The 20081-nt window shown below is 46.1% G+C and overlaps 1 protein-coding gene across 19 annotated transcripts in view; it reads right to left on the bottom strand.

Annotated features, from left to right (window-relative positions):
* The window catches only part of LOC120898887 (tight junction protein ZO-1), a 46756-nt gene that overhangs the window by 18466 nt on the left and 8209 nt on the right, over nt 1–20081 (bottom strand). For 5 of the 19 annotated variants that reach the window (XM_040305339.1, XM_040305342.1, XM_040305344.1 and 2 more), the window contains exon 3: nt 13710–14394. In XM_040305339.1, coding sequence (XP_040161273.1) covers nt 13710–14394 — 685 coding nt within the window. The other 14 variants (XM_040305345.1, XM_040305346.1, XM_040305348.1 and 11 more) reach the window with 14 other exon arrangements.

The following is a 20081-nucleotide window of genomic DNA, read 5'->3' as shown; positions in this document are numbered from 1 at the left end:
TCATGGAAAAACGCACAAAGTTTCACTTTCTAAGACCACTTACATATGCATACGATGCGACACGCTCCAACCGGAAGAAAGATCCTATCGATCAACCGTTTGCCTACCCAGAGAGCTTTGAGCTTTACATATCGCAGCCAACGTTGATCGCTTCGTTACGTTACTACGGCCACTAGACGCTCGCAGAATATCGCGCAAGAAAGTGTGCCTGTGTCACTTTCCTTCCCTGATACGCGCACAATCTCTCATTAGCATCACGCAATCGATCGAAATCTTGCGCGGAAAGTGACCGATCGGCTGGTGGCTCGCTCATCGTTTAGCCGCGCGGTTGTGCAGTCAAGTTGTGCTGCTAACCGGTTGGACGGAAACACGCACTATCGAAGCCTTCCTCATTAGAGCGTCAATCGTTTATGCACTTTCACCGTTTTCTACGCACCCCGCATGCATGCATTGGGCGCCGTAGGTTGTTTTCAAATCATCAACATTCGCCTCGTACGCATCTTAGCCGGTTGGTGGTGGTAATGAGCCGATCGCGGCCTACATCTGTGAGCCATCTCGTGTGTGTCCCGCCGTCTTGGGTGCGTCCCACTGGGTACAGGTACGAGCGCATGAGGGATAAATATGTTTAATGTGTCAATTAGTGGCAGGCTGGGGGTCGAGAGGGAACAACATACACACGTCCCCGCACGATTACATCACTTGGACAATTCCCTTGTCTTCTTTCGGCTTCAGCAAGTGGCGTAGGAAGAAGAGCTTAATGCGCAAAAACACATGCGAGTAAACACAGATCGTAAAGCGCTGAGCAAATACACTCGCTAAATGGGGGTTTATTTTTATATGGTGTGTAATGAGGCGAAGATTGTGGCGAAACGAACCCATGTAAGGCGGAATAAAGCGATCCTCCCCTACTCATTGACGATAAATCAATCATAAGAAACGATTTTTCGATTGTTCAGTTTGGGAGGGAATGTACGCCTTTGACTTTCTCTTGTTGGGGCTGCTGTTGGGATTATCTTTGGCAATCATTGTAAAACATTTTAAATGCATTTCATTTTTGCTGCTGTAGTGCTAGAAACATAAAAAAATCATAGCATAACGCAAGCAATGTATATCCCCGTTCCTTGACATTTGTCCTCCGAAACATACCCACGCCACCTCCAACCCATGCTGTTCCTTTTCATTCTTCCTGCTCCATCACAAAGCAAACCGTAACGGCAATGCAGCAAAATGCATCGGCGAATTGGATTGCATTGCATTTGCCTGTGCACCTTGTAGCACAGCCAGCGTCTTCGAATCCTCCAAGACACGTTTCATTGCCTCGGAAACCCGCCACATTCCGCACACGCAACACGATCGTATCGGGAGAGCGAGGGAGCGAGGAAGAGACAGCCAAGACGTGAAGCAACACACTCCCGGCATCAGTTAAGCGCGAAGGCGCGCGCGCTCGCGTACACACACACACACGCGCGCGTGGTGAAGGAAGGGCACGAGGGAGGGAGGATCGCGAAGGGACACCACGTGAAGGTGGACATTGTTGCCACGAAGAAGTGGTAAAACTGGTCGGGCGAGTTTTTCCTTCTCCCTTTGGTTGATGTGGGGGGTTTAGTTCTCTTCTCCCTTACTCGTTATTTCTCGTTGCCACTGGCGTCGTCCGTAGCAGCCTCCCCGCTTGCTGCTCAGCTTCTTCAGTGCCATGGTGGCTTTGCGCTAAGCTCTCCGACGAGCTGCCAAGGCTTCGGAAAGGTGCGCGCACGCGCTTGTTTGTGTGTGTTGTAGCGTCTTGTGGCTTGTACTAGCTTTCCTCACATCGCGATTCCTCAGCACCGGTTTCTACTATCCGCATTACTACGACCATTACTGTTACTACAAACACCTCCTAGAGAGGGGGGAGCTGTGCAAGAGAGCCTGTTTGCCAAGATTGCAACCACCGTGATTAATTTATTGATATATTGCTATGATGCAAACGCGTGCCATTCGAGCAGTATTTAAACATTCCGAGTGCAAGAAGATGGCGGTGTTTGTGTGTGTGTGTGAGAGTTTGAGGATCAAATCCATTGCAAACGGGTTGCAAACGGACACACACACAGGCGCCAAAGATTAGCCATTTAAAGTTGTCATTTTTCTAGCAAAGCCATTTCCTTCCATCGATTACGGTAATGTCCTGTCCCTGCGTTGCTGTGCGCTAAAGCATGCGCAATGCAAACATAGTCGATGGACACATACCACACTGTTATGCTGAGTGTGGCATGACTTTATGTTTTCCACCAGTTGCGCACATTGCGCACTAATGGGTCGGTTTCAGCGTGACGAAAGATCAATTTTTGCAGACAACACAAAATGTCACAAGAGTGCCATGTAAATTACAGCGTTCAGGTCAATCGGTAATTATGAGTAGATCATTGCAATTTAAATTTGCAAATCCAATGCATTGTTAACTATTACTTGGAATCTAAAGGCAGGATATGTTCCCATAGTTTAAGTGACTAATAAATCATAACTGACTGATTGAAATAGCAGCATACATCCCACATCACACATTATAGAAAGAGAAAGGACAATCAACATCGTTCGTTGGACGTTTGCAAACATTTGCCAACTTAAGTGCAGCAATGCATTCGTTTGCGCGAAGGAAAGAAACCTATGCCGGGCTGGGATCGGATGAAAACGCGTGCTAAGCTAAAGATAAACGATGGATAATGGTTTCCTCGCGAAAGCCAACGCCCGTCTTGAGCGGCAAAGCGACCCCATCCCACCGGCGACGGGAAGGAAGTGCACCGCACGGAGATACGCATCGTCTCGAGACGCAGCCAGCATGCAGTACGCAATGCAAAGATGCTGCAACTGCAGCTGCCGGGGCAGTGTAATAATGATCCGCTGGTGCAATGTGCAAGGTAACCGGATTCGCGGCCAGCGTGCCCGCGCGCGCGATAAAAACAAACCGACTGTGAGCCAACGTGTGTAGTACTCGGTGCGAGTGTTTTATTTCACTCTTTTTACTTCTTTTTTTATACATAAATACAAACGATATGGGGCTATGGAATAGAGGAAATGAACGCTCACTTCAGCCCTCCGATGAATCGCTGCCATTGTGTATGACCATGCTGTGGGGTAGACGGGCGCGATATTTAATCCCCCGGGCCCCAGTTTAACCGAAGGCGACATTAAGCGAGATCTGTTTCAAGCAGGGCCCGAAACGTGTATCTCTAGGCGATCTGCGTGTGTTTACGATAGTAATAAGACAGCGTTCCGCATGGGACAGGGGGGCATTTAGCAAAAAAAGAGCCGCGCCATTCATGAGACCAACCCGATTTGTGACATTTTTCGTTCCAAGCGCTTCATGCGCTACAGCTAAAGACTGTTTGTAAACTTTCGGTTTCGTATAAACATTCCAAACTCGTGGACGACATTCCTCGTTCCATTGCAGCCGCCACCGCCGCCGCGTAGAATGTGCTTGCCCCGCAAACAAGGCATTAATGCTCCCCTCCTCCCCCTACTTTACCTGCGAGTCGCTGTGAAAGTGGTTGTTCGGCAACTGGTTGCCGCCGCTCGGCGACCCGAGCATATCCATCATCATCCTGCTGTACTCCCCCGCCCCTTTACGAATAGGACCGGGTCCGAGGGGCGTACCGCTTCCTTCTACCACCGGTCGCAACCAGACCCGACGCGCTGGACACTCCGGATCGCTGTACACATCAACAACTGTACCGATAATTCTGTTGCTACTGGTACTGCCGCTGCTACTGCTGCACCTAAAACAGGTGCGTTCAGCATTCCTTTCGATTCACCGCCACCGCCACCCGGCACACCACGGCACACCCCCACACCCACGCACGAGACGCTTCTTCGCTGGTTCTGGTTGGTTTCTCGGCTCGATAGAAAGCAGCGGGCCCCAGCGAGGTAAGCGAGTGGAGTGTGGGTTTCTATGTCTCGAGCGAGAAAACCTTGAATTTATAATTCAGCCCCGGGGCGAAGGAGCGGAACCGTGGCGGACCAGTATTTGTGAGTGGTTTGGGCGTTGGGCGGGATGTGTCTGGCGATTAGTTCGAGGTGGGTCGAGCAAATAATCATAAAGGTTCGGTCGGAACACCGCGTCGTTGATTAATAAACTAAGAATTCGTTCTTCGTTGCACTAAAATTCACTTTTCACTTCGGATCACTTCTCGCCTTGGCCAGTGTGCGATCATCCAAGGCACAGAGAGGTACGTTGTTAAATCCTACGAGGGAAAGGGAAATATTTTATGACGGTTGCGCTGTCGGCCCGGCAGGTACACCGCACCACCACCAAGCCATCACTCCAGAATCACCAGCATCACCAACATCAACATCATTCTTAACGCTCCAGGCTCGGACACAACAAATCTTAACCGAAGGGACCAGCGCATTAACTCGACGAAATGCACATAGAATCCGACCTTGCACACACACAAACATACACACAAACGAACATCAGAATGAGCGTCAAACAAAGCAGAAGACCCGGCGAGGGTGGCGTTCCTTCCCTATATCGATGTGGATGTGGGACCGCAAACGACCGAGACCGGTTTATCTTATGTGTGTTTTTATTTTCGTTCCGTCCCCGTCTCTCCCTTTTATGCTGCCGTCACCGTCACCACACAAAGCATGGCATGCTTCGGCTAAAGGAGCCAAAACTTCGAACACAACTGGATTTTTGTTTGTACCTGTTGATTTGGTAAAGCAACGAGGCGAGAGTGTGAGAGAGAAAGATACATTGGGTGACGAATATACACCCTGTCACTCTCACTCACACACACAAGCAAACATACACACATTGGCTGCGGGCTCCTGCACAGGGGTTCCTTTTTCCACCCTTAACCAACGCTCGCACACATACACGGACACAAACACCCCGTTGAATATGCGCACACCACGCACAAAGCTCACGTATGCGCACGGACACGCAACGGCCTACTGGCGTGCTTGAATTTCTTCAATCGCCATGGCGACGCGGTTTGCTTCGCGACGACGACGACGATGACGACGAATGAGACAGCGAATCGAGCAGCTTCCAAAAGATTTCAGGCGATGACAGTGATGATGATGATGATGATGATGATGATGATGATGATGGTGATGATGATGACGGTGGGATATTGCGTTGCTTTCGCTCTCTTTCGCTCGCACACACGTTTGCCATACACACACACTCATTCCTTTGGTCGCGAAATCTTAAGAAGCTTTTGATTTTCTTCCCTTTCTTGTATTTTTGTTGTTGTTGTTGGCCAGGCGCGGTGTTTCGACGAACGTTCTCTTTGCCGAAGCGCAACACACCCCTGAGAGGATACACACACACAAGACGCGTACACTTCTTTTCTCCTGTCTTGATTGTGTGTCTTTTTTTTTGGTTAAGTTTTTTTTTCTTCTTCAAGCATCAGCCCCAGGAACATTGGCAAACTATTTTCAAATGCTATTTAAATGCTTTTGTAAAGGTGCTATTCTTCGTCATGAGCCACGACGGACTCTGCAGGATATTTTCACGAATTATGTACTGACGGACGCCCGGACACTCATGTACACTGCAAACAGATTCATTCCAGCATCATCTTATGGGAATTTTGCAGCGTGCTAAAACTTCAAGTGAACGCCACGCTGCAGACCCTTCGGTCAGAAAGAAGGAAATCATCTTATCGATGCTGGTCGCGTTAAGACAATTATTGATTTCCAGATTTTCTATGCTCATTCTCACCCACACACATGCACACACACACAAGCATACCACAAACGCTATAGAGGCAATTACACGAGAGATCCTTTTTACCGTACTCATTCACCCTAAATATACAAGATTATCCTGCTAAAACGAATGCACATTTTGGGCACGGTTGCCAAACACATACACTACGAACACAACCCCCAATAGCACCGCTTACACCAGAGTCAGCTCAGTCAGAAATTAAAAGCCCACGGGCAAAAGAAACCACGGCCGCGCAGGATCACGCGACAGACCCTTGCCGACCGCTCGGAGACACGAAATAAAATGGACGACGCGAGCGATTTGATTTGGACCCCGGTCCAAACGAGCCGAGGGAAAAAAAGCTGGCCTATTCGCTTTCTCTCGGCACGCACTCCTTCAGTTGCTCTCTGTCGCACACCGTCATCGTCATCAGCATTGCCATCATCGCGTCGTGAAGTCGCAGGCATGGTTGATTTATGAAAAAAAAACCTCGACCCAACAAGGGTCCGAGAAACGAGAGCGAGAAAGAAGGAGAGAGAGAGAGAAGGAGAAAAAAGAGAGAGCCCGCAGTCATTTAAAAACATGAGACGCAACAGGCTTGCGAGACACACCAACACACATGCACAGTCCTCTTGGTGGCCCTTCATCGACAAGCGTTTATTTGCATTAGAAAAAAGAGTCGGACAACAAGAGAGGAAAAGGGCAAAGGGACGGTACGAGAGCGAGATAGAAAGAGAAAGAGAGCTAGAGAGAGAGAGGAAGGGAGGAGAAGGGAAGAGCGAGATAGCGTACCAACATAGGAATGCGATATTTATGTTCGTACGGCCAGCAGAAAAGCTTTTCGCGTTAATCTTGCCTGCGTACAAAACGCTGCAACGGCTTTGAAGCGCTGAAGCTTTGGGTGCACCAACTGCATACACCGACTTGTAGCCGGATTACCAGGCAAAGGGCAACACGGGTTGGCATTGGGTGTGCAAGACCGGGGCACCGAAGGACGCTGGAAAGAAGCAAAGATTATGAATTCGCGACAGGGCCCGCCCGATCCGAAAGGCGGCGAGCTTATCGTGTGAGTCACGGCATTGCCAAAGCGACAACACTTGCACAGCGTGCCGCAGGAATGGTGTGTTGTGTATGTGTGTATAGGCGATGGAATGGCCACACTGGGCATCGCATTTTTTGCCGGTTCGATCGTACGATCATGCAATGGAACTAACCAGCAGTTTTAACCTTTTTTCTATATTACAATTATCTATAATTTGTTTCTACAAGTCTTATAAGAGAGAAGAGCTAGCTAGATTTTAAAAAGTAATGATATCTGTTTTTTAATTGCCAATAATTATTGACGCATCGAGTCTGTTGTAGACTTAATCCCAAACATCCTCAGAAACAAGGATTAAGCAAGATAAAACTTTTCTGGTGCCAGGATATTTTTATAATACCTAAATTTAATTCTTGAATTAATATCAAATAAAACAATAATAGGTAATAATAGGTAAGTCAACCTTATGCAGTAAAAAAAACAACAGTAAACGTTCAAACGTTAAAGAAACGGAAAGAATAAAATTCATATTACACACAGTAATACAAATACGTACAAATCGATGAAATTTATTCTGAAACGATACGTGCTTTCAATAAAACCGATTTTAATCATCCCCAAAAACCGTCTCAGCTGCAAGCATGATCCACAACAACGTGCCAAAAATATTCCTCTCTCTTCCTGAGCGGCCGAGACCGAATTCTTCGCCGATGACGTTTGTCGTTGGCAATTCTCTGAGACGATTCTGCTTTCTGTTCCTTGTTGTGCTTCCAATACACTACAATCCACACGCTCATAAAAAAGGCAATTCATTCATAGCAGAATAAATTTGTGCATATTTTGTTACCAAATAGTTTTCGATTAAAATGTAAAGGAAAAAGTAAATAAAGCTTGTTTATTTTGTACAAGAAAGTAAAATACTTTACATTAACAAAATAATGCGATTTCAAAAAACTGTATTTTATTAAATAACAATTGTTTCGTACAAACAAAATCAGAAAAAATGGATAGAGCCCGCATTAGGAGCACAAACACACGCGCCACAGGGTGTGATTGACGAAATGGTAGTTGACAAAAGGTCAAACCGTCATCTTGAGCTTGATTCGTTTTAACCCCTATCCGAAGTGGCTACTGTTGTTGCATTGTTACGAAGAGATCATAGAAGCAGAAGGAAGCAAAACGCATGCTGTTTTCTGTCCATTTTCATCTTTTTCAGTAGTTTCATTTGTGCCAAAAACCATTCGGCACACATCGCCATTTATCAAAGTTTTATATCTGTTAAATTTCCATTCCAGTCACAATAACCTTTCGCAGCCAGAATGATCGTTGGCAGCCGGTAACACCACCACCACCGCGGACACACCCGTACGAAGTTCGCTAAAAATATAAGTCAATATTGACAGACGGACAGCAACGGGCGACAGTAAAAAAAATCCCCCCCGAACGAAACACCCAACCACAGCGTGCCTCAAAAAAACCGGTGTGTTTTAAAAACTTTTGCTCCGTCAACCATAAATCCTTGGCTTGACGGAGGATTTTTGGCTGTTTCGTATTGAATTTACATAAAGAAGGTTTCGCTTCGCTACGTTCGTTTGTTCTGCGAGCCTCTCCCCGCGTGCTCATTTTGCATATCGTCGAGAAAATGAGAGTCGTCACCACGGAAGAAACACAGAACGAAAGACTTTAACGCCCGACCCTACGACGAATGGTGGAGACAGACAGGGAACCCCACCCCGCGCTTCTGGTCTGTGGTCTGTGAGAGATTTTTGGCACAGTCAAACAAACGCTAAATTTTGAAGAATGGTTTGCTTTTTCCTTGTGCTTTTTTTGTTGCTCGACTTCGAATAGCACGTAAATTCTCTACAGTCATAGAACAGTTTAAGGAGAATAATGCCACATAAAGCTATTTTGAGAAAGAGAGAGAGAGAACGGGCAGTTTTTTATTAAATTGCTACATTTCGGGTTAGCTACATTCACTAATAGTTAAACTTATACTTTCAAACATAGTGTGTCCACAATAATATCACCTCGAACATATAATAATCCATATTAGCAACTCAATTTGAGTTTGAAAATTTAATGCATCATAAATATTTAAACAGTTTTTCAAATAAATCATGTTTTAAGAATCATTTTCACAATTCAAACCGCTTTAAGGGCCTACCTGCTGCAAGCGTTTCTGGAGATTATGATGCTGTACCAATTGCATACCGTTGGGCTGATATTGCTGTTGCGTGTATTGCATACCATTGGGTGGATGATAGTGTTGTGCCAATTGCATACCATGCGGCGCTAAAGTTCTATTGCGAACAGCACCGTTGTAGTTAGGCAGTCCAAGCGGATGCAGATGCTGCTGCTGCTGGTGCTGTGGCGGCGGCGATCCGTAATAACCCGCGAGCCCGACTGGATGTACACCCTGCTGCTGATACGGCACACTCCTGAACGAGGCAGGCAGCGTACGGTAGCGTGCCATTTTGTCTGCATCCTCCCCGCGGCCGTCGAGGTGTGCCGGGGTTTTGAAGAAATGTTCCGCAGGGTAAAAGTTTTTCGTCGTTATGGCGGACGAAACGTACGAGTTTCGTTTGCGCTTCCCCTTCAACGAGCCTGAGCAAGATTTGCGACGGTGCCGCTGGCTGCCGCCACCCCCGTCCGAGCTGTGCCCGGACGACTTCACGATGCTCTTGACGCCCACATTTGATTTGGGCGTACGCCTTATCCACTTTGGCAATTTCATTCCTGCTATGCGTCACACCGTCACACTGGGCAAGTTTGCTCGAAACACAAACTCCAAAAATCACTTCATTCTTCAACCGTTTCTTACAACAGCATTTACGTTTCTTTGATTCCTTCAAGCAAACACTTGCTACACACACACACCCTGTTTTTCGGCAACACCGCCGTCTTAACGCGCGCGTTCCACTTGGGCTAATTAGATTAGAACAATCTCATTTCCACCGTTTGCCGGCAGGCGCACAACGCTCTAAGAAAACAAACAAGAGAACAGCACCGTTTTTTTTTCAATAACGACTCAAACACACGCGGTCGCACTTGAAAAAGGAAGCGGGGAAGGCATGAAGCCACAAGAAAATTGATTTTCTTATACGCTTGCAATTCGGTACGCCCTCCAAAGCGAGCTAGTAGTTCAGCGTACAAACAACACGTGTATGTATGTATGTATGTGTGTGTGATCGGCCAGTGGCTTATGAATGGAACAAGCTGACCTTTCAACCCCTTTTACACTGCCCAACACACCGCCCCCTGCACCACTGTGTACGCGTTGTGGTCAGTAGCTACGATTTGCGATTTCATCATAATTTCACGCACGAAGCACATCACGGCGGTCCGATTGACCAACAGCACACACCGTCACACAAGCAAAAGGTAAAAAACAGATATGCGCCACTAATTTCGGAGGTTCGGAGGTCCAAGTAAAGCCACCGAAAGAACGGTAACGATTATGGATGAGGTTTGTGAAGGCCACTGGTCGGTGCTAGAGTATTGCCGGTTGTAGTTTCGATTTTCTTTCGGCACAGGCGGCGACCACACTCTGCTGTAAGCCCTAATCGCACTATGAAAACGCCCCTTTTCGATACGCAACAGTAAGCTCGAGGAGTGCGGATGTTTTTAAAATTTCAAGCAAAAGTAATGCTTCTGATTTTAGTATATTAAAACAGAGTATTAGTCATGTTTTTGGACATTTCCTATGGGTATTTTAAGAACAACAAACTACACAAACTGTCTACTAATACTTTGCACTTTAACAGGCAAACTCAACACTACGAAAAAGCATAAAGATCAAAAAATAACTTTTTAGTCCCCTCAAACTGACACGTTTGTGTCGAGAACTGACGTAAATTGCATATCCGAACCACCGAACGAAACAAGGACACTTTACACATTCACGCCACTCACTAGCCGAAGTGAAACTGCGCTGTACAGGCAAAAGGACTAGAACTTTTACGCACGGCGTGCTAGAAACGACTGGCTGCTAGAAACGAAGTGTTACAAACGACACGCGAGATATGGCACACGACGACCGCGTAGTAAAAAGCACGAGACTTCGTCCCATCGTCGTACTCGAAGCTGTCGTACTGGCTGGCTGGCTGGCTGACAGGCTAGCCGGCCCCTGTCGTCTTCGTGGTAAACGTTCGCTGTCCATGAAAATGGAAAATCGTTTCCACACTGCTATCGCTCGTGAAAACAACACCATCGCACCAGCAGTAGCAGTAGCAGCACCTCACACCATCGCTGAATTTCCACCCTTCGCCGTGCGCGATATAGCCACGATGATATGGTGGATAACCCACGAGTGCCGCGACTGTTTTTTTTTATCGAACGCATGGCACGGTTCGTCCATGAGGTTGGTTCAAAAGCTTTAGGACAATTGTACCAAAATGTATTGCCAATTTATTTAATATTAAAATGAAGCACTAATTGTTGTCATTATAAAGCTTGTTGTCATAAGCATTATAAATGTTCAGTTTTGGTAACCTTTTTGTAGTTAATCCACAACAGCAACTTTACATAGCAGGAATGTCAGTTACTTTAATAAAAACAGTACTAAATTAGTATTTTTTCTCCACAATGGATATACATTTCAAACAAATGCACGCCCCAAAAGAGCAATGTAAAAACCATGTTCCGTATAAAATAATAACAACACGAATTACACAGCCATTCTTTACAAAAAAAACCCGTATAAATAGGCAATTTTTTATTATTATGTGTTTTTTAGAAACAATGTAGCAAAGAAATGGTTTTGTTGTATATGCAAAAAGAAGCCTTATTCTGTCGTGATCGTACGGTTTTCAACTTTAATTTTCAAACCTTGTGCAAAAAAGATAGAAATATTTTCACAAACAAATAATGCTGTATAGCACAGAACTACTACATCAATCCAACAGGCTTGTCCGAATAATATCGACTACAGGGGCAAGTTTGTCCCATCATAGGCAATGCGCTTTCTCCTGCATTCACCCGCGTGCTATCCGCTACAAAGTGTCTTCCCTTGCCCCCTTCGCGTCTAAACTCACCCAACGGTTAAAGGACGAACGATGGTACAACCGCCCTGGTGCTAACCACCCTCTCCTACACCTGAACGTCAGGGAGTGTTTGCCGCTTCACGTTTGTTCAATTCCCTACCGATCCTTACCGTCATCATCACCCCCAGAAGTCGAAGCGGCAAAATGTAAGAAAAAAAAGCAAGCGATACATTCTATCTCGAATGGTGTGAACCTACTGTAAGCTACAGTTTCGTAAATGCAGGAGCAGGAAGAATACACAACCACCCCCTGTACCTCACCCACAACCGCCGTGTGAGGTGAAGCCGGTCAACTGGCTGGCAAAAACCGTCCAACAGTCCAAACGTGACCATGCGCACTGCCAATGTTTTCCTTTGCCGAACAGCGTGCACTAGCTAGGAAGGGGAGGATGGATGTAACGATCCCTGCGCTCGGGTCAGACTTCCGATTCCGATATACAGTACTTCCGCTGACCCCGCGGCCTACAGCACTCTTCCCTCACGTTCTAGTCCGAGTGCACTTCGAGAGGACAATTACGATGCCTAGACGCCAGTTAACCGACCATATTGCTCCGACACGCACGAGCAAAAACAAGATCAAACGCACACGCACAACGGTTGTGTCCGGCACAGACATGGATTGAATTCAAAACGAAGGATCCGTCTGCCGGTTGCAGAAAGGACAGCAGGGCAGGCAGGCTGGCAGCCGACCAGTCCACGTCCTCGTTGCCTTTCAGTTCAATCTCCCACTATGCGCGCTAGGTTATCGTCCTTCGATCAATGACCCGCTCTCTCCCTTTTTTTCTCTCCACGTGTTTCGCGCATTGATTCGGAAGATATCCTCATCGAAACGTGTGCTCCTGTGCGGCTGGTTTCGATTGATTGGATTTTTGTTGGTTAATTTACACCCATATCCTTTTCCATTGCCACTCGAATTACAACACACACACGTACACAAGCGCATCACGTACACAAACACACCGCCACTCAGAGGGTAGTTTACGAGAGGGGAAAGTAAAGTGTGATGACTCTAAGCATGGATCCCCTATTTTAGGGCGAGCAGAATATGTTCAACTAGCGTTATCCTGTGCCATGAAATGCTGGCGCCGCATAGCAATGTTTCCCGCCCCGGCCAGAGGAGCAAAATGCGTCGCCGTACGCCAGCGCACTATATTCCCACATTTCTGCTGCACAAGTATGTGTCCTATGTGGGTTTGTTATTGTTTTATTTTCCACTCTTTAGCATAACGCGGGACGACGGCAATCCCTTCGAAAAACTGGGTGCGTAACCTTCTCTCTCTTTTTCTCTCGCTCTGACACTCTCCATCCCTCTCTGCTTCACATTCTTCAATTAGCGAATACATTTGTTGACGACCGGTATGGGTTTGTATGTGTGTTTGGGGCATGCAAACGCCTTCAACCAGGCCGCGCCCGGTGCATACAAAATTAGCATATTTATACGCCGGACGTAATACAATTAAGAACCAGACCAGACGGTATGACTTTTTGAATAATAAACAAACATGGAGTGGCAAATGGAGTACGAAAAAAAAATCCCCACCGTAGGATACGCGTGTGCCATGCAGCAACATGGAAGAGGAATCGATTTCTCGAATGAGTGTTTATTTGTAGCAAAGGGATTACAAGACGAACCAAAACGATGTAAAGCAGCGATTGCGATGTGTTTGTTATGCTGTTGCAAAACATAGTAAAATTACCATCATTGCGCTTTTCACTGCTTGTTTTTAGACGTTTTTTAACTAGTTGGAAGTTGAGCAAGAAGGAGTTACACCCAATCCAGCACTGTCTTGAAAACGCCTGAAGGTAGGCAATGCTTTTGAAAGTCCATTAATTAAATTGCATTATTTTTTTTCCTCCACCTTTCGTAACATTGCATAAACGATACAAACTGACTAGCGAAACGAACAAGAATAAAACAACATTTCGGCATTACTTACCGCCTTCTCGTCCTCCACCACCTGATCGGCCAGCACCTCGATCGCATCGTTCACCGACCGGTACGTTCGCTGCTCCTTTTTCGACTTGCTGCGGAACAGGCTGGCCGTTTTGTTCTTCAAGTTAAGTCGCCGATCAGTCGTGCCGCCAAGGATTTCGCCGAACGGCGGTGAGCTGAATCGCTTTGGATTAAAGTAGGAGTAGGCGGCCGATTCCGACTTCTGCAGCCGCTTGTTCGACGGCGGCAGGTGGTGCCCTTGACCCAACGCCTGCCGGATACTGCTGAGGACGCTGGCGTCGGGCACACCGCCATTAACGGTCGCGGAACCAGCGACACTGCCGCCGTTCGATGGTTGATGGTTGTTGTTGTTGCTTTGGTTGTTGCTATTGCTACTACTGCTGCTTAACGCTGAGTTGTTAAAGTTATTGTTCGAAACGGCAAACTTGCTCTCGCCGAGCTCGATGTGTGCTGCCGCCGAACCGACTAGCACTTTCGATGGTAGCTGTGGGATCGGTGGTGGTTGCTGCTGGTGCTGCTGTTGACTGCTGGCCGCTGACGCGGTGGCCGAGATGAGTGATGATCGGCGGGATGAAACGGTATTACCGATCGGGACTGTCGTAGGAGTTGGTGTCGATGTACCACAGTAGCTTGTACTTCTACGCGACCGATTCGAGTCGATTGTATCCCTTTCGGGTAAGGAGAGAGAAAATAAAAGAAGAAAACCATTAGCAAAACATGCATAGCAAATATGGATATATGTAAGGCAAAAGTAAGCCTTATTTGTTGTAAGAAAACCATTTAAATACAAATCAAACACACAAAACAAACCCAATCCGTTCCACACTTCCAGCATACCTTTTCCGAAACTGTGGACTACGAAAAAACACGGGACTGATCGGCACGAAGTAGCCCAACTGTGGTGGACCACCGTCGGGCGGATGGTAGGCCCCGATGGCGGTCGGGGTGGGCACGGGCGTACAATCGTCCGTACAGTCTTCGTCCGTGGTCGTCGCATTGCTCGTGGACGTTGTTGCACTGTTCGGGAAATGTTCGTCCGCATCGTCACCGTACGATATTGCACAGTTTTCCGGCACCGTGTAGCAGGACAGATTGGAAACAGGGCGCCGACAGCCGGGATAATCGCACTGGGTACCATCGTAGCCCGTGAACCTTTTCATCTGGTGATAGTCCATTTTGTGTCACCTTTAGGAGTTGTTTTACCCACTTTACTGTACACAAAATGGTGCCTTTAATTACATCTACCACTTTCACGAAGCTCTGCGTAAAAAGTTAATTCTCCATCCAGTTAATCTTCAACACAAAACGGTTCTTCAGAAGAACATAACGCCAGAGTTAAATTTCTTGAGCGCACCTAAAAAGCAAGGAAGCATACACCGGCAGCATCGATCAACCACATTACATTCGACAAAACGACGCTAGGAATGTGGTCGTTAGCGAATGGGACGAAATACGCTGACGCCTAGCACACGGTTATTGCAGCGAAAACGAAACACCTTCTCCGTAGGGGACATCCCTAACGCTCTCTTCGTCTGTGTCCCATTCATATTCTTTCGTCGCTCGCATCTATAGACACACACACACATAACAACAACAATCCATTTCTTTTTGGGGTTTTGTTATGCCTATTGCTGCATTTGTCGCATTCTTGAAATTGTTTCGTGTTTTTTTTCTTCTGTCTGTCTGTACACATACTTTCGTACAGGGCAAGACCAGAAACCAATTTCTCAATGGGAAAAAATAGAATCAAGCAAAGGGGATTTTTTTTATCTCTTAGAGACATTTCATGGGTTTTAGCGACAGCTTTTCCGGATACCTGTTTTGCTCAATATTTTGCTACAGATATTGCGAAAGCTCTCAATTTCAAATTTAATAATTTTTTCATGTAAAAACATCTTAATGTGAAGGAAAAAAATCTATCTCTATCGTAATAGAGTTTACGACGATTTTCCTCTTTATGAGCAAGCATCATTTGGAAATCACTTTCACTTCTCCAGTTCCTCAACATGTTTTAATGGCGCTTCAGGCTGCTCCAGTTTTCACTGTGATTGATTTTGTTTTTACTCAACCCCCCTCCTCCCTCCTTTCCCACCCCCACCTGAGGTCACGATGGGAAATTGAAATGAAAACTAATGGCATTCGTGAGAGCCAGTCGGCCAAAACTGATCACGAAGATGATCATGATCATGATTGGTGGGTGTGTGCCTCCGTGGCGTAGAGTGGTGAAAAGCATTAGCAACATTATACATCTTTCCGCCCAAACTGCCTGAGCCAATCGGATCGATCGAAACGGTACATTTTCGATATCGGTACAGCTTATCATCCTTCCTGTCCCGGCCACGGATACGGAAGCGCGAACGAAAACGTAAAAATGGCGCTACTATGAAGTAGCGAATTATCAAGCAACAGTAAAAACATTTAAATCATCTCTCCTCCACCACCGTTTCCCTTCTCCATCTACCCCCTTGAAACAACCCCTCCCTAGCACTCCAAAAACGGGCGAATAAAAATATCACACAGTTGCCCTAAAAATAATACCACATTTTAGCTTGCCGCCCCATCGACGGGTTGAAGAGAGATGCTGCCGAACCCGTCGGAACAGTCATCGACACACCCGATGTTGATGTTGGACCACATATGGACAAACATAATACAGACAGACAGCTGAGCTTATTAGAGACCAGCCCCGATGGATCGCACACCGCACATGATGGAGTTTCGCAGTCAAATCGCTGCGCTGGCCTGGCCGCTTCGCTCGAATGATCGCACTACAGAACGATACGCGGGGCACAACGCTGATACACACATCCACCAGCAACGACGACACGCACAACCATGCATAGGAATGAAGCATTTTATCTGCGTAAAACTAACATGCTAACGAATTGTGCAACGCGAAGTGCTTCTGCCTAACGGCGATGCAGGAGAATGGTGGAACCGATCGAATTTCGAACAAAATAGGTTCAGTTTCACATAAGCTACCGTGTGATGATCCCGGCACGCATTCTTGTGCTGCTGGCTGTTGTCGTTTTCCCATTTCCCTGATTGCTTTACATGCGGTCAGTGAAACTCGTGGTTACACTTTACTTTGTTTTAAGCCATACCATCATCTCGCTTGTTATTCTTGTGTTCCGGTCATTTGGGATCGTTACTTTTTCACACAAAACTGTAACCATTAGCAAAAACAACAGAAAGAAGAGCGTTTAAGTATCATCAGCTGAACAAAAGTAAATCTAATCGTTTTCTGCATATCACAAACGTGACGTTGTTACATTACTTCACTCATTCTTGTTCGACACTATTTTTACACTCTGCCACTTAACGTACATTACATTCATCCACCTCTTTTGCTCCATTTAAGCTCCGTTTCGAAGATTGCTTGATTCTATCGTTCGCCTAACATTCATTCGTTTCAAAAAGTTCCCATCATTCACGGCGTGTGTCCGCAATTGCGCAATCGAAATCAGTTCGCTTGGAGGAAGAAGCGGGCGCCCTTGTTACACTTGCCGCCTTGAGAGTGCTAGCTAGTGGCCACGGTGCCTGCAACTGCAGGCAATGCACAACTGCAACTGTCTGCGGTGAAGGAGTTTGTCTAAATATAAATGTAGACGGGTGGTGCGGTTTCGTTCTGGATAGGCGACACTTAAGCGCCACACAGGAACGGCGCGCATTCAAATCGGTGGCGCATCGAGGAAGAGCATCGCCAGAGCCAGAGTGTGAAAATATAGGTTGAAATTGGGTATCGGTCGCGGCCGCGCTGTCATGTGCATTCATTTAGCCGTATAAATCATTTCGAGTGGAGAGATGGAGATGATTTATAAACTGCCATAGAATATGGGCCTAACAACCCACTGGACTGAATGTGGTTGAACAACTAGGCACACAAAAAACACGATGAAACTTTGCATTGCAAAAAATATGGACCGATAAATAAAGGGCAATAAAAGAAGCAAACGTTTACTACTGTTTTTTGTAACACATTTTCTTGTACAGTGTGTATGAACTTTGTACTTCTTTGTTCCACTAATATGGCCGGCACTATAAACAATGTGTCGCGCGGTACGAGGTGTCATCTAGCGCAAACACAAAAATCACGGAAAACCCACAATCACTGCTTATTCACGGGACATTGCACTGTGCACGGGTGTGCGATCACGGCAGTCAACCAGTCACCGCGTTTTTCGCAACTTTTCCACCGTCTGGTGACAAAAATATATTTTTCCGTCTGGCGGCCACACTTTGCTCTTGTTTTATTTTGTGCTTGTGTGCCCCTGCTTATAATCTCACTTTTCTTTTCGATCTTTTTGCACGCATTTTGTTGCTGTTTCGTTTCACAGGAAAAAGCGCACAAGCTACAACCACCACAAAATAGTTGCTTCAAGGGACCGTCTGCCATCAGAATGTTATGGAACGTGACAGAATTGAATTGCGTTAAATTTAACACAACAAACACAGTAACTGCACAGCACGAACGAACACTATTTTTGCCCTCTTTTTTGTATGCATTTCACGTTCGTTTTAATACATTAAAAATGATTGAAATCTGCTCACAACGTAACAGAACGGGGGAAAAACAAGTCAACCTGACGCTAGCGACACACACGAGATCTATACCGCGTTCTAGACAAACCGAATCGCGACTGGCCACCACCAGCAATCCGACCGCGTGCGTGCGTGAGAGGATACTGCTTCCCCGGCGAGAAAGGCCAGGTTTGATCTCGAGCAGATCCTCATCATCTGCGCACACACAAAAAAAAACCCTCCACTCGAAGATGGGTATAGCGTGCGATGGGCCGGCGCGAGAAGCATCACAAGTGAGTGAGTCTCCCCAGCAAAATACAACCTCCCTCTCCTCTCCCCTCCCCCCCCTGGTGAATGGCCTCTTTCCGTAAATTGGTGATTGAAAAAGCAAAACCAGCCAAAACAACAACAAAACAGAAGGGAAAAGAGGAAGCCCCAAACCCATGTGTTCTAATTTAAAACATTCGGCTGTCGGCAAAACTGTCACGACCGGAGGCGAAACACGATAATCGGTTTCATCGCGACGCGCATACGAAGCGTCACACAAGCCGCGGCGTGAGAGGCTTGAGTGAATCAATCGCCCGGCAGATGAACCCTCCCCGGCCGCCCCAACGGGTGTTTGCCGGGATGACTAGGCAGGAGCATCACGCCGTACGTGGCTCGCCCGTGGGAGACGTGAAAAGTGGACAATTGGCAAACGCAGTTTTGCGATGACCAGTTCACTGGACACATACACACAAGCTAATGTGCACGCTTGCCTGGTGACACTATGAACCAAGTGGCCAGTAGTGAGTGACCGGTAAATGGAAGGTAATTAATAAATTTAACTCATTTCGCTCTTTGATCCTACCAATGCAATAGCAATGCGGTTCGCGATCTTGTGAGTCAGTAGAGCCAGTGTGAGGCACGAAATCAGGCCTAAATAGTAAGCTAACACTGGGGCCCTTCACGATTCTAGTCAGTTTTTTGTATGGAGTTTGACAGTTGGAGGCTGAAATCATGTAAACACTCCATACAAAACCACACACAAAACTAGCCTGTAATTTTCAGTCTAGATTATTCTAGCCTCAAAGCTAGAATAAGATTCGATTACCTGCTCAAAAAATGGCAAAAAGGTGGTGTTAACATTTATCCCAATGAGCATTAAAGAGATCTGGTGATAGAATCTAGAATCAAAGAAGAATCATGTTTTTATAAACAAATTTGAATATCACTTTTTGACAGGATGGGTGAAAACTCTTCTTCAAAAAGCTTTCTGGATGCTTGACTAATACTCAAAACACTCTTAATAACCTTCATTCAGAAGAAGAAGCGATAAAAATCAACCTTCTAAATTCATACACCTTGGGACAAGCCCACCTGTATATTATACCGACTTAGATAGCTGCTCGAAAACTGCTATACAATGCAAACAGCTGACAGGCTGAAATTTCAGCCTACGAACTTAAAACGGAAAAGGCCCCACAGTAAGGATAACACTCGTCCTAGAGCTAACAACGGTAAATGCCAATAAAATGGAATCAATTGATTAAAAGTCTTTTACTTTCATGTCTTCTTAAAGGCAAGTGGATACAAGATCCTCCTCTCTCTCTTGCTTGCTTTTCAATAATTTCATTAAAATATTTAAAAAAAATCATTTTTAGTACAAACTCATCAACTGTGATCATTTTATACGCTCACTTTATTCCACGATCTTTTAATAAACACAAGTGCGCAATAATACGCTGCAACATTGTGTTTCAATGTAACATTCGTCCTTTCGTTATGTTGCTCAGCATGAGCACTTTAAAGCATATTGGCAGTATATTTTTGTTATTTATTTCTAGAACCTCGT

The sequence above is a fragment of the Anopheles arabiensis genome, chromosome 2 (assembly GCF_016920715.1).
Source record: "Anopheles arabiensis isolate DONGOLA chromosome 2, AaraD3, whole genome shotgun sequence".
In the NCBI taxonomy this organism is placed as follows: domain Eukaryota; kingdom Metazoa; phylum Arthropoda; class Insecta; order Diptera; family Culicidae; genus Anopheles; species Anopheles arabiensis.
This window is presented reverse-complemented; position numbering and strand designations above follow the sequence as displayed.